Below are 14,095 nucleotides of genomic sequence, written 5' to 3'. Positions count from 1 at the left end.
TAGTTTTGCTATCATAAGGATAATCTAGAGTAATAAGCTAAAACTATTTCCATAACTCTCCCTTGAGACAATTTTTTTTTTTTAAGAAAAAATTACAAGGTAAATAAATTATTTAATTTTATAAATTAAAATAAAATATATCATATCTGATAATTTAAGATAAATAACTGTAAATCGTATATCTAAAATGATCTCAACAAATAACAATAAATAAAACTCAAATACAAAATCTTTTCATAAAAAAAAATAAACATTAATCAATTGAATCAAATATTTACCATATTCTTTTTCCTCTTTTCGTTCTTTTCGTTTTGTCTAGCTATTCATAGGTATTTGGGCTTGTTTTATTTGAGAATATGATATTGAACTAACTTCTGCCAACGAGTAGAGTGAACCTCCTTCCATTATATACTGTGAAATTTTATACACGATAACACATCAACAAAAAACAATACGAAAAAAGAGTCATAAATAAATTTAATAAAATAAAAAATATATATTTCATGATAAATTATGACATAATAATTTTTATATTTTACACATTTTATATGAGACGACATTAATACACAAATTGCTAACTGCACCTGAATGTTAACAGAAATGCCAAAGAAAATAAAAGGGTAAAATCATCCTTTCACCCTAGAACTTCAAATGACATATAACACTTCAGTTCAGGGCAGGCATTGAAAGGCTCCAAAGAATTATGGCCTTGACATCAATACCCATGCCCAAATGCAGCACTGAGATATGAACAGTCTTTCTTTGATAAAATGAAAAAGACTAAAAACAATAACTTTGCGGAAGAACAAAACGATCAAATCAAAGGCAACAACGTTACCAAATATTAAAGCTAAATTTCAACATTTTAGCTCAAAAAGCAACTCTCTGAGACCCTCCAGCAAGCTACAAGAAACATCTTCATGCCTTTAATCAGTGTCTGCTATATTACACACTGACTATTCCAACAGGAACTTGACATGATCCATCCCACCTCCTTGGAAAATAATAGTCAGAACGCGGGAAATCTTCTGTACTGAACCCGATACTTACTATCCCACTACATCTCCATACCAGAAATTTCACTACAGAGCATCAAAATAAGCTCCAATGAACGGAAAGGACACAAGGAAATGAAAATATCATAGCTCGGTTCTATCATAATAATACACATAGGCCCACTTAAATGTTATGGTAAAGGAAGCAGCATGTTATTAAAGATAAACATATCAACTGGTAAAACTAAAATCTGAAAGGGGCTAAATCGACCTTTACTTTAAATATCCTTGGAGCTTCACCTGAACCATTGAGGGTGCTCCATCATAGTTATAACGGTGAAGTGGTATAGCTAATTGCATTCCATCAGCACATGGCATCACTTGCTCCATATTGTACTTCAACATGGTTGTCTCAAACATGTATCAATTTAAACGTCTCCTAGCTATCACTTTTTTATCATGACTGTCCTACAAGCATAGACAGCTGAGAAAGATGCCATATCTGCTTTTTCTGCTGATCATTAATGTGGGGTAAACATGCACGTAAAAGATCAATTGGCATTTCTCTTTTAATCGCTTTGGTAGCATCTGATTCATCAATTGCCATATTTGGTTTGACCTGCATACGCAAGGACTGCATCACGGTATCATATTTGTTTATGCAATACTTGGTAAGAAGGTTAAAAAATTCATCAAATGAGGCCTTCCAAAGGGACTGATTGGTCATATTGTAATTGCCAGCAGCTCTAGAATCAATCATGAGTTTTGTTGCCCTATCAAGAACAGACTTCAGAATAAAAGATGCACCATCTCCAGCGGAACTTCCAAGAGGACGAAGACGGGGCTGCTCTGAAGAACAAACCACAGCTGCAAGACAGACACTAAGTGCATGAAGATCCATGCCATGAACACACGAGGAAACAACTCTTGCAAGGTTATTAGTAGTTTCTGCTGCTCCTGGATCAGAGGGAAGGCCTCCAAACAAGAACCTTAAATGACGGAAAATGGCCATGCAGACAACTCGCATAAGCTCACCATCTGGAAAAAGACACTGAAGGTACCTTGCAAGCAGCTTCCGGCCTTTGGGAAGGGAAACTATCCGTAAAAACACAAGATCATCCTTTTGGGCAAGCTCATCTGTGAGGCCATTCTTGCCAAGTGGGTCAACCAATTGAAGTGAAGCAGCCAGCCCTTCCAACAAAACCTGTCGTCTTTGTCTCAGCTGTGCTCCACCATCCTGCAACTGATTAAACTGTAAAAACCGATCAATATCATCCACATCAAGAAGAAGGCATAGACCATCCTCTATTGTAACTCTAGCAGCAAGCATTGGTTCCTGTTCCAGGGGCATATCAGAAGCTTTATGATCATTGTTGGCGACAGCAGATGAATTTGGAGGGTCAACTTCAAGAAGAGGGCGAGGCCTGCGAATTGAAGAAAAAGGAACCCTCCCAAGAGCATCAACCTGGAGAAAAGCATGTGGCTCAGTATTTGCACGTGCTCGGGGAGGAAGATCCCTAAGATGAGTTGGGCAAAAATGATGTCTCAACTTTGCCCCAGCAGATTTTCCTGCAAGACAAGCCTGGTGGTAATAATCATCCACATAAGGGTCATTACTGTGAGTTGCAGCAAGCTGCATCCTAACAATGCCCTCGATCTCATCAGTTGACATGTATTTGGATCTAAATTGAGGCCATCCAATATCACTCTTCAGTCCACTGCTATCAAAGCCCTGCTGAGAAAATCGTGGATTCTGCCTACCTTTCTGAGCAGATTTCAGTCTTTGATCTCTCAGTTCACCGATACCAAGTATAGCTTCAAGCTTGTTCATTAGAGGAGGGGACGAAGAAAGATGAGGATTAAATAGTTGTGGCTGAATCCCTGACAAATGACTAAATGATGGCTGAACAGGATGAGGCAGTCTCTGCTGGTGCGCCTGCAGCTGTGGCAATAATTGTGGCAGAACCAAACCATTTTGATGAGATAACTGTTGTTGCAACATATTGTTCAAAACACTGGAATTATCTCCACCATATAATTTTGGCTGACTCCCCCATTGATTTGACAGCCGACTATTGACAGACAGACCAGGTGCGAACTGAGGCATATTCTCACCATAATGTGACCCATGATGTAAACCTGGCTTTTGAAGCTGAGAATTAGAGAAGTCAGAGAGATTTGGCAAAGATGCCATCTGTGATCCACCAGCCACATATGGAACATTCAGGTAAGCAGAATGTTGGTTTGGTGAATCTTGAGGAGATCTGACAACAGGGGGAGGGTATGAAGTGTAAGAAGAGTTTGGAACCAGAATTGGTTCGCTAGAGAAATGTTGATGGTGGTGTTGTTCTTCCTGCTGCTGCTCGGGGTATGAGGATGTCCTGTAGAGATGCTTTGAGTCCAAATTAGGCAATGGTTGTGATGACCAGCGTTTGCCTTCAGGAATACTTTCAGTTTCAAGAGCCTGCTGATCAAGCAGGTAAGGAAATTCCTCCCCATGTGCCCATTTGGCAACAGATGAGCCTTAAAGGAGAAAACCATGGTCAGCATAATGAAAAATGTCAACATAATTATGGCATTATATGCATGCATGTGTGTTTTCTGTGTAGTTGTTGCCTTCACTCTAATTATGTAGGGTCCTATTTCCTAGATATTCATTTACAACAATAAAAATGACAGGTAATAGAGTTCATGACTTCATGCACAACTTTCTGTTAAAATGGTAGTGAAGGAAACCTTGCACTAGTGTCAGATGATGACTATTAATTGATTATGTTAATAATGCATCATCATGGAACATATTAGGCAATGGAATGGAGCAAACTCTTTAGCATTAGTGAAAAAGATACATATTTTAAAGCTTATTAGGTGTAATAAAAAATTCTTCATTATATTTATGTCTCTGTCTGTGTGTGGGAATCGGTGCCTTACTTCATTCTGACGATGTAAAGGGGCGCCAAACGTGCACCTAGCACATTTGACATCTCACTGCCTCTCCAATCACACTAATTAAAATAAAGCTAAACTAGTGATATAAAAATTTTAGTATAAGGGCAGAGGAAAACTGTAGAAGATTTTGAGAGTGTCAATGGCACATAAGACAATTTAAACGTACATTGTAAGAGCCTTGATAAACATCACTATGAACAACAAAAACTGAATCCAACAGCATTTTAACTAATTGGTACTATGAATGTCACGAGCTAAGAATGTTATCTATGCTGTATTTACATCAAATAATTGTCTATTATGGGATCTGGTTCCTACAACTGTCTTGCTTAGTGCAGCATATAATAAATTCCATAACAATGGCAAATGGAATTTCAACAGCTTGACTGAGGTGACCTTCATCCCAATGGATTTCAACTGAGGTGAGAATCATCAAATGGATTTCCTCAGTCATGTAACAAGAATATGCTATTAAAAGAACAAAATCTTTCACTTCAATCAGCAACCAATTATTCTGTCTCATAAATATGGAGAAAAAGAACAACTTCGTGTCATGCACAAAGGTTGTTCAGTTTGAAGATGAGATATTCAATGAAGTTCACAACTCAGATGCTTAAGATACTTGAATGTATGCAAAATTTCATGATTTAATTAACACAAGGAAAAAAAAAAGGCAGGGCAGAAAAACAAAGCAAGTTTAATGCAATTCTTGCATGCCTCTGATTGACTGCATTATAAATCATATTCTACATTGTGATAATCCATGCCCCCTCCCCAAAGCAAACCCTTAACCACCAATTTGCAATTGAAAAGGGAATTCCATCCCAGATTTTTAACCACCAATTCCCAATTGAAAAGGGAATTCCATCCTAGATTTTTAGTATAACTATCCATTGCCTTCATCATCTTCTATTGGAAACTATATTCTTCAATTTATCAGAAGGAAAGCATGTCCACTGCATCTAAGCATTTATATGCATAACAACTGTATAGGAGTATTATCAAATGTTACAAGCAATGATCTTCCACCAAATAAGTCAATCATAATCCTGATACAACTAACCCACATTTTACCATTCTTTTTTCCAGCTACTAAATCATTAACCACCAAAAACACTGTGAAAACAGTTAACCCAATCTAATTTCTTGATATATCTTCCACTTGATCCCAGGATATCTTATTTTCTTATTCAAATAACTTGAAAGTTTTCCTAAACTTGAACATAGTTTTCCATTAAAAGCATTGGAACCATACAATTACAGTCCATACTTCAAACAGGCTCAACAACATCAATCATCTCCAATTGACTGATAGAAGAAAGTAATGAGATAAATAAACTAACTTTCTCTGGATCCCCTATCACCAATTATCCCTGAGCCTCTTGGTCCACTAACAGCGGTGTTCAACTGCAACAAAATCACAAGCTAGCATCAGCAAACACTCAATCACCAATGCTAAGCCAGAATTAACCACCAAGAAATATGAATCTCCAGCACCAGTGAACTGTAATATTAAGATATATCAAGGAAAAAGATAGGAACTTTATCCTTTATGATTTTTTTTTCATCCAAAGATTGATCTAGGCACTAACAAACAAGGTGATATAATTTAAAAGGAAATTATCTTTTTCTGATGAATTATATGAAAATTAAGCCAAATATCAAGCAAAGTTAAGGTTCATTCTAATACTTAATGCCAATGCCTTTACTTAACAGAGTTACAATAAAAGTTTGGAGGATCAATATTCTAAGAATGCTGTTGGAAGAGTTTTGAAAGGAGTTGGTAAACATTTCTTGTACATCTTAAGAAACCAGACAGACACGAGCTCAAAAGTAAGCGAGTGCCTTGGTGAGATACTGAGATTTCTTCCCATTAATTCACTCAGCATAGGAATAAGGTCTGAAGTTAACAGTAAATGTGGGCATTTGCACCAACTTTTGCATGACTGAACTCTCAACAGATAAATTTTAAAATAGTTAAAAGGATCAAATTGTTTTAGCCCCATGAAAATATAAGAAGACAATAAACTAGTTAACAGATTAAATTAGAAGTTAATCCTTTTGACTATCTCTCTAGTCGTAAAATACAGTAAATATGGAGTGCAATAACCTTTGAAAATGTACTAGCAAGATCATCAATTTCTGATAAGGATCTCAAAACTTCACCCTGCAAATATGAAGAAAAAAATTAGACGAAGCATCTAAAACATGAATATTCTACTAATCAACTATGAAAATGAATAATCTTAAAGATTAGTTAGTTAGATGTGCCAAAAGAAACACCGAGAATGATGAAAATTCTTGATTAGAACATGAAATTTTAACCATATTAGAAACTATTTGAAGTTCACAATTCCACAAAAAGAAAGAGTTGGGGAAGAGCTGAAGGGGATCCACCCAAGGGGAACAGGGCCAATCTTCTGTATCTAGCAATTGGGAATGAGTTCTCACCTAAAACTTTTGCATGATGGATATAAAGCATCCCAGAAACCTGATTCCATCAAGAAGGCTTCATACACCACTAGAAGTTGTAAAGTCAAAGATTGTTATCATTCTGAGGAAAGAGGTGTTATGAAAAAAGTTCGACGGTGAAAGGAGGTGTAAGGGAACTCATACAATTCCAGTTCTTTCCCCGCAATAAAACGAACAGATAAATCAAGCACACCAGAAATACTTGAAAAAACTCCATAAACTACCTTCTCAACATATTTGCTTCAGAAAGCATATGAGAAATAACAAACCTCACTTAAAGAAGCACCAAAGTACAAATAATACACTCTACAAAACCTACTCAAATGTGGAATACAATTTTATTGACTGGATAATTAAGCGACTGGACCGCTGCAGCTTGTATAATATAATTTTTTTAAAAAGAAGTACACAAAAGATTCCTCTTATTTTGACAACCAAGACACAAAGAGACAAACAAATCAACTTCAGAAGAAAGCCCAACCATGATGGCTACACTGTCAACTTATAAATGCAGAGAACAAGGTTTACAGTCTCTTGAACAGGCAAATAGGACAACACAATATGAGCTCCCACAGAGTTATAATCCATAAATAAAAACAGCACACCAACCACTAACTAAATGTGGTGGCATCAATCTGTTCAAGAAAACAGGGGACAAAAAGTATCTGACATCACTTGTAGGCTATTTTTTAGCATGATTTTCAAAAGGGAGAAATTTACTTTTCAAACGACTAACCACCGCTTTTGTCCACACCACAAAATTTTGCAAGAACAATTGAAACAGGAAAAACAAAACTGAAAAGAAACAAGAATATTACCTCCTCTTGATTAAACAAAAACTCCTCCTCATCAAGTCTGGCTGTGTGCAAATCCTCATCATCATCATCTAATCCCCCCAATTCAACTTCCTCGAGAACATCTTTTCCGAAAAATGCATATTGTGATGCATCAAATACTGCATCTCCTGCATCATAGAAAAGCTAATTTTACTAAAAATGCACTCTTCAAAAAAAAAAAAAAATCCGCACAACATAAGGAACAGATCATATCACTAAAAATAACAGTGACGCATGTTCAGAAAAAAATAAATTGAGACAAGAAAAACAACTCAAGCATACATTAATCCAGCCTTTTCACAAGAACACAAAGTATAAACGCCATTATGAAAAGAAAAAAAACAAAACAAAACAAGGGGTCTTCTATTCTTTTCCCTTAAGACGAAACAGCAAGCAAGCCACTATCTAATCCACCATCTGCCACCACAAAAGCCACTTGAACTGTATGCCCAAGGGGATACCACAACAGTTAGAACTTGAGACTCCATCTCCTGAGTCTCAAGTTTGATCATTGGAAAGGGCAGGGAATAGGATAATTGAGATGGGAGAAAGTTACCACCCTTTGTGTAGCCAAAGGCCCAGTAGGTTTCCATATGTACCAAAAATATTTTCTCCAGTCCAATAATAATTCAAATAAATTGTGACTATCTCAATCACTAAAAACATTCGAAATCAAAGTGAACACAACCGAAGCACAAGCACATTTGAATAATTAAACTGAAGTGCGTTAGTACCCAAATTTAAACTTTATAATTCCAATACTGGAAAATGTCCATGCCACTATGAAATAAAGCAACAACCTAAACCTAGAAGACCTTCACATCTGGAAACACAGATATTTGACTTTGAACTGAATCAAACAGTTTTATTCACAAATGCTTTTGCTACAAAACCCTAACCTAAGCATTGAAAGCCCACATTTAATTCTCTTGTAATCTGCTACACATTTGACTTCACAATCATCTTCACACTAACTTCATGACTTTAAACATTTCAAATTTAACTTAATCTAAAATTCGAGCTTAATCCAAACTATTAAACAAACCCACAGCTAATTTTACCCCAAAAAAACCCATAAATTGAGTAAATTAAAGCAAAATGAATCGAATACCAAACCTGTAGAATTATCGCCAAATTGGTTAAGATTCTCCGAAGCATCCATTTTATCTACACTTGAAAATTACCATTCAAAAGGGAAACCCAAAACGAAAAACCCTAATAACTAATCAATCTAATGGTTTCTTTGAAAATCTAAAATCTGAACTGTAAAAAAAGTAAACGGAGAACGAATCAAAAAGGGAAAGGGAAAATCAGAAAAGGGTTTAAAAAGCAAAAACCGTTTACAATGAAATAGGGTTTGGAGGAGGAGAGAAGATCTGTACAGTATTACTTCATGGTTAAGGAAATAGGCTGGTTTTGTTCAAGTCAAAATCGTTGAGACAAGTAGAAGAGAGAGGAACCCTAGAAAAGAGATTACAAAGCGGATTTTTTTTATATATATTTATTATTTTTGTTTTTTAGTAAGGATTGATTGGACAGATAAAAGACGAGATGTACCGAGAAGGGGGGGCTGGCAAGGGAAGAAAGAGGATGAAAACCTTTTTTTTTTTTTTTGAGAGAGAGAGAGAGAGAGAGAAAAAAAAAAAAAACTGAAAATAATATATTTTTTCTTTTAATTTTTTTATCACTACGATTTTTTTAGTTAATTTAATTTTTGTGGTTTTGCTTTGGATTTTTGCTGCCTTTTATGCGAAGTGGGAAAGAAAGATTCCCTGAAAAGGATTGGCATCTTTTACATTTATATTATTATTATTATTATTATTGTACTCTATTAATAATCATTTTTTCTTTTAAGAATTATTTATATATAAATAATTAATAATGAATCCTATCTAACTACCGTATAAATTTGTCTCTAATCATTTACTTGTGCGACTTATGTCTTTTTTTTTTCTTTTTGGAACAAAGAAAGAATTATTTATTTTATAATAGCTATTTATTTATTTTTATCAAAACTATTGTGACATGCATGATTAAAAAATAAGAATAAAAAATTAAAAAAAACGGTTTTGGGTTTATTTTTCATATTTGATTTTTTTTTTTACAATAAAATTGATGGACGACATATCCCTTTGAATTAAGTTGGATTTTTTTTCTTAGAGTTGTGTTTTATAATAGTTAAAGTAACATATTTTCTTCACACCGTGCTTTCAACTTTAATCTTACTTTTCTTATTCAATTCTTTATTTTCTTTTTTCTTAAAATTTTGTTTTATTTTTTTTTTATTTTTGTTTTTGCTAATATATTTTATGTTTGACATCTAATACATTTAACTTTATTTTGTTATATTTTTATAGGTCTAACCCAAGGTGGATTTCAAAGATAAAAAAATTCATGTGTTTTATATCTTTTTCTCTTATTTTATGATATCCTTATTATGTTAGATTTTATACTTATAATTTTATTTTTTATTCTTATTATTATGTTCACTTTATACAAAAAAAAATTTTTTTCATGTAAACTTTAAGGTTTTCTTCTTCTATTCCACTTTTGGTTCTTCATGTCAATTGAATTTCAAAAACATGTATTTATCTATTTAATTATAATTGTAAATGTTATGATGTATCATCTGTTTAGAGTATTTGTTTTCATAGTTTTCACTATTGTGATTAATAGTTCTTTCACTTAAAATATCTTTGGAATAAGAATTTATGATTTTTTTTGTTTTTATTTATTTAACTACAATAATGGGATTTCTTTAGTTCATTCAGATTAAGATTACTTACATTTGTTGAATGCATTGGAAGAAATAAGAAAATTAAGTTTTTAATACTTTCTTTCTTTAATTTTTTTATATCTAATGATTTTTTTTTATTGCCTTACTTGTTAGGAGTGAATTTGAGAAATTCTAAAAGTTTTTGGAGGAATAACATTACTTATCATTTTATATCATTATTTTATTGTATTTTCAGTGTTTAGGATTATATTTAACATTTTACGTCTATATTAATAAGTATAAAGAGTTTATCTTAAGTAGCAATCGTTTTGGTTTTGGTAGCTTTGCTTTATTTTGAATGATTGGTATTTGAGTTATGATTATTAGGATTTGGTTATTAAGACACTAAGTGTTAATTTTTTATAACTTTAATACTTAAATTTGGGAGTCGATTATTTTGATTTTGTGCATGATTCTTTTTATATAAATATGCCCATTTGATTTGGTTCATGTCATTTTTTTCTCTATATTTATGAATATATTATTGGTACATGTATATGCACTATATATATATGTATAATAGTCTCTTTCTACTTACATGTTTATGTAAGGATGGAGGAATGTAAAGGGTGTGGCTAAACGCCCATGTCTATACATATTGTATGTACATTTTTAAATTTTCATATGCTGTTTTTTTATAATACTATATATATTGCCAATTTGCTTTGTTATGGTTTTATCCCTTAAATTTTATTATTTTGCTCATTCTAGTTTTTTATTACCTACTATTTGATTAAATGTAAAAAATAAATAGAGTTAGATATCTTACCTTCTAGTATTGAACTATTATAAGAAACAAACACCATGAAATAAAGATGATGGCTTAGATATTATGAAGTAATTTTATTATTTCAAAAATAGGTCTTCAAACTAATTTTTTAGAATTCATTAAGTATTAGATTTATAGTTTCTCTTATTTCTTTATTGTACATTTGTTAAAAAGGATTTTCATATGGATTTTAAAGAATTTTTAACTCATGAAAAATTTGTTATTGATAAAATGTTAGCACTTTAGGTTATATCCCAAAATTTGATTCATTTATGTTTGGTTACATTTTTTTCCCTCATAAATTTAATATTGAGAAAACTTCTAATTTATAAAATTCAATTCAATTACTTATGTATTTTGCATTTAAGCACTTTTATAGCTTGCCAGTACCATATATCATTGCAATAGTATAAAATGATAACCTGACATGAAGTGATGACATCTTACTATCTAACATATATATAAAATCGTTTACATTGTTTACTATAGACATTGATAAGTGTAATATCTCAATTTCACATTGGAATGTTTTAAAAATCTGTTATGATATATAAGTTGAAACTTAAACTCAAACTTATGAGATAACTTTTGTATGACAAACCGTGAGATCATCGGGTCAAAACATATAATACATTGCAGGTTGGGTATGGGTTTTCACAAATGATATTAAAACAACCACCAGTCAAACGGAAGCTATGTACTACATTATAACAACCACATCTAGAATCTTGAGGGAGCTAAGTATTATACTATAGGAGCCACTTTTAGAGTTTCAATATAGCTAAGTACTACATAGTGAGATCCACCTCTAGATTCTCAATACCTAGGTGATCCTAATTCTGTGATTTTATGTGTGCAATTTTGTAGTTATATGATTCTGTGTGTGTTTTGTGCTAGGCTTAACGAGAATGTTAAGCTTTAATGAGGAGAGTTTATGATACTCAAACTCACATCAGAATGCTCTAAGGATCTACTATTATATATAAGTTAATACTTAAACCCAAACTTATAATGTACATTTTGTGGGATAAAACTATAAGACTTTCAAGTCAAAACAAACAATATCTCATAGGTTGAGTATGAGTCTCCACAATAAAATACACTTTGTATGACTTTTCATTTTTTTTTAACACTATTCCCTCCACTACATTTTGGTGAAACTTTTTATAGTTAGCATCCCATTAGATAATTCAAATTTGGTTTTGTTACTTACACAATTAAAATTTGGTTTAGATTAGATTTCGTTGCATCACAATTTATTGGTTTGTTTTGTTAATTACAATATCAGTTTTTGTCTTTTTGAGTAAACTAATAATGGTTTTTGTCATATAATTTTTAGGGACAAAAAATGCTAGTTTTATCTATTTTTAAAAGTTTGATACTATTGCACAAATTGTCCATACTATTTAGGTGTTTTCATTATTATGAGTGAAAGCGGTGTTGGGGGAATCACCATGGAATGGGAACAGTAGTGAGATAGTAACGCAAATTTCGTGCTTAACATTAACACCAAACTCAGTGTTACCATGATTATAAAGGTTTTAGTTATTACTCATATTTAAAAGCCTTTCTTACTTATAATGTTAAATGTATTTGATGAAAAAACCTATTTTTCAAGTTAAGTACTAGAACATTTGCTCTAGATTAACACAACCAGAAATAGACTCAATGGGTAATTGATTTCTCGACACTTTCATTTTTTCTTAGCATGATTAGTTGTTCTTCTCTTAAGATAAATATATATTTTTCAATGAAAATTGCTCTGTTAAGTTACTCTACTTTTTAATAATAGTACTATATAGCAAAAATTAAACATATTTATCTCTATATCTAACATCTAGCATTTATATAAAATTGTCTACGGGTTCATGTTTGGCTTACATCTGTTCAAAAAGGACATGTATGGTATTTTTTAACTTTTTAAAGATATTGTCATATTTTTTCATTTTTATTTATGGATTTTTATAGCATTATCTTCTACAGGTATTTTTTCAATTTTAAACCTTTCATCTTTCCTCTTCCACCATTGTTACTGGTGTTTCACATTTCATCTTTTTCTTATCCCAATATTCAATATGTTGTTTAAACATTTTTCTAGCAAAAATTGTAAATGATTTTCTTCTTTGTTGGAACCAACTAAAAAATACCTAACTTTTTCCCTTAATGATCTCTTCTATTTTGAAAAAACCTCTAAATTGAAATAAAAAGCAACAACCTCATTTAAGCAAGTATCATTCAGATATATGAAAGCTAAGGAAAAGATATTCAAGAAGAAGTGCATCTAGTGCCACACCATTGATAAAGGCGCTAGTCACAAAAACGTTGGTCTTTTTTTACTTTTTTGGATTTGATTTTATTTAATTGTTCTTTGATTTTAATTATTGGTTAATTATTTTTGTGTCAAGTTGCAAACGAGGTTTAAGTTATTAAATTTATACTTTTATTAATTACTACATTTATTAATTTATTTTTACATAATATTTGGATATTAGGAAGGAATTAAACAGAGCTTGCTATCTTAATAATCATTTATTTTTAAAATATATGGGTCTTATGGTAGCTCTATTTAAGGAAGTTTTATTGGTATAAGCAATGTCTAGGTCTTATGATTGCTATGTTTATTAGAATCTCATCAAATAAAATTATTGGTTATCATGAATCATACTTTAAGTATCACATTATCTGTTATTCATACATTTTTAAGATTTTTTTTTTCATAATTTTCTCATGTGCGTATTTGTTTTTAGGTGTTCACAATTTTTAACTAGATTTCTTGCATTTGCCTTGAAGTTTTATGTTGAAAATCCACATTGGTTATATAAAGTTTGCTCTCTAATCTTCATAAACTAAATATTAAGACAATTTTATATATCAATCTTAATAGTATTATATGTTTATTAAATCAAAGAGTTGGAATCAAATCTTATTGCTTTTTCCTTTTTACATTATTCTATTCATTCTGCTTTTATGTTTGAATATAAATTGTTCATATGTTGTTCTCTATTTTTCTTTGTGTTGCTTACTCACTTTTATTACATCCTTTTTTGTCATGTTATTTTATTTTTTCAACTTTTGCCATATAAAATTGCATTATTCCTCTATTAAAAATTTTCCAAAATATGCTTACCATCTATAATTTGTTACCAAATTCATTAAAAACATATTTTTAATTTTATGAAAGTCCATTATGAAGCAAAATGATTACGTCATCTTGATGGTGTCATGCAACAAAATATAAGTGTTAAAGTTGAAGTTGAAGTTGAGTTTGAAAAGCTTTTAGGTGGATTATATATCAAAT

General features: G+C 31.8%; 1 protein-coding gene across 1 annotated transcript; it reads right to left on the bottom strand.

Moving 5' to 3' along the window:
• Positions 1–476: 476 nt before the first annotated feature.
• LOC111298898 (protein PAT1 homolog) lies at positions 477–8,715 on the bottom strand. The gene is made up of 5 exons (XM_089746937.1): positions 8,369–8,715; positions 7,235–7,380; positions 6,055–6,111; positions 5,288–5,351; positions 477–3,518 (listed from the first exon to the last, which is right to left on the bottom strand). Exons 1-5 carry the CDS (start codon positions 8,412–8,414, stop codon positions 1,453–1,455), a joined length of 2,379 nt encoding a protein of 792 aa, XP_089603063.1. The 5' UTR covers positions 8,415–8,715; the 3' UTR covers positions 477–1,452.
• Between the last annotated feature and the right edge of the window lie 5,380 nt (positions 8,716–14,095).

The sequence above is a fragment of the Durio zibethinus genome, chromosome 18, assembly GCF_047325235.1.
Source record: "Durio zibethinus cultivar Kanyao isolate XHJ-2024 chromosome 18, ASM4732523v1, whole genome shotgun sequence".
NCBI classification, from domain to species: domain Eukaryota; kingdom Viridiplantae; phylum Streptophyta; class Magnoliopsida; order Malvales; family Malvaceae; genus Durio; species Durio zibethinus.
This window is presented reverse-complemented; position numbering and strand designations above follow the sequence as displayed.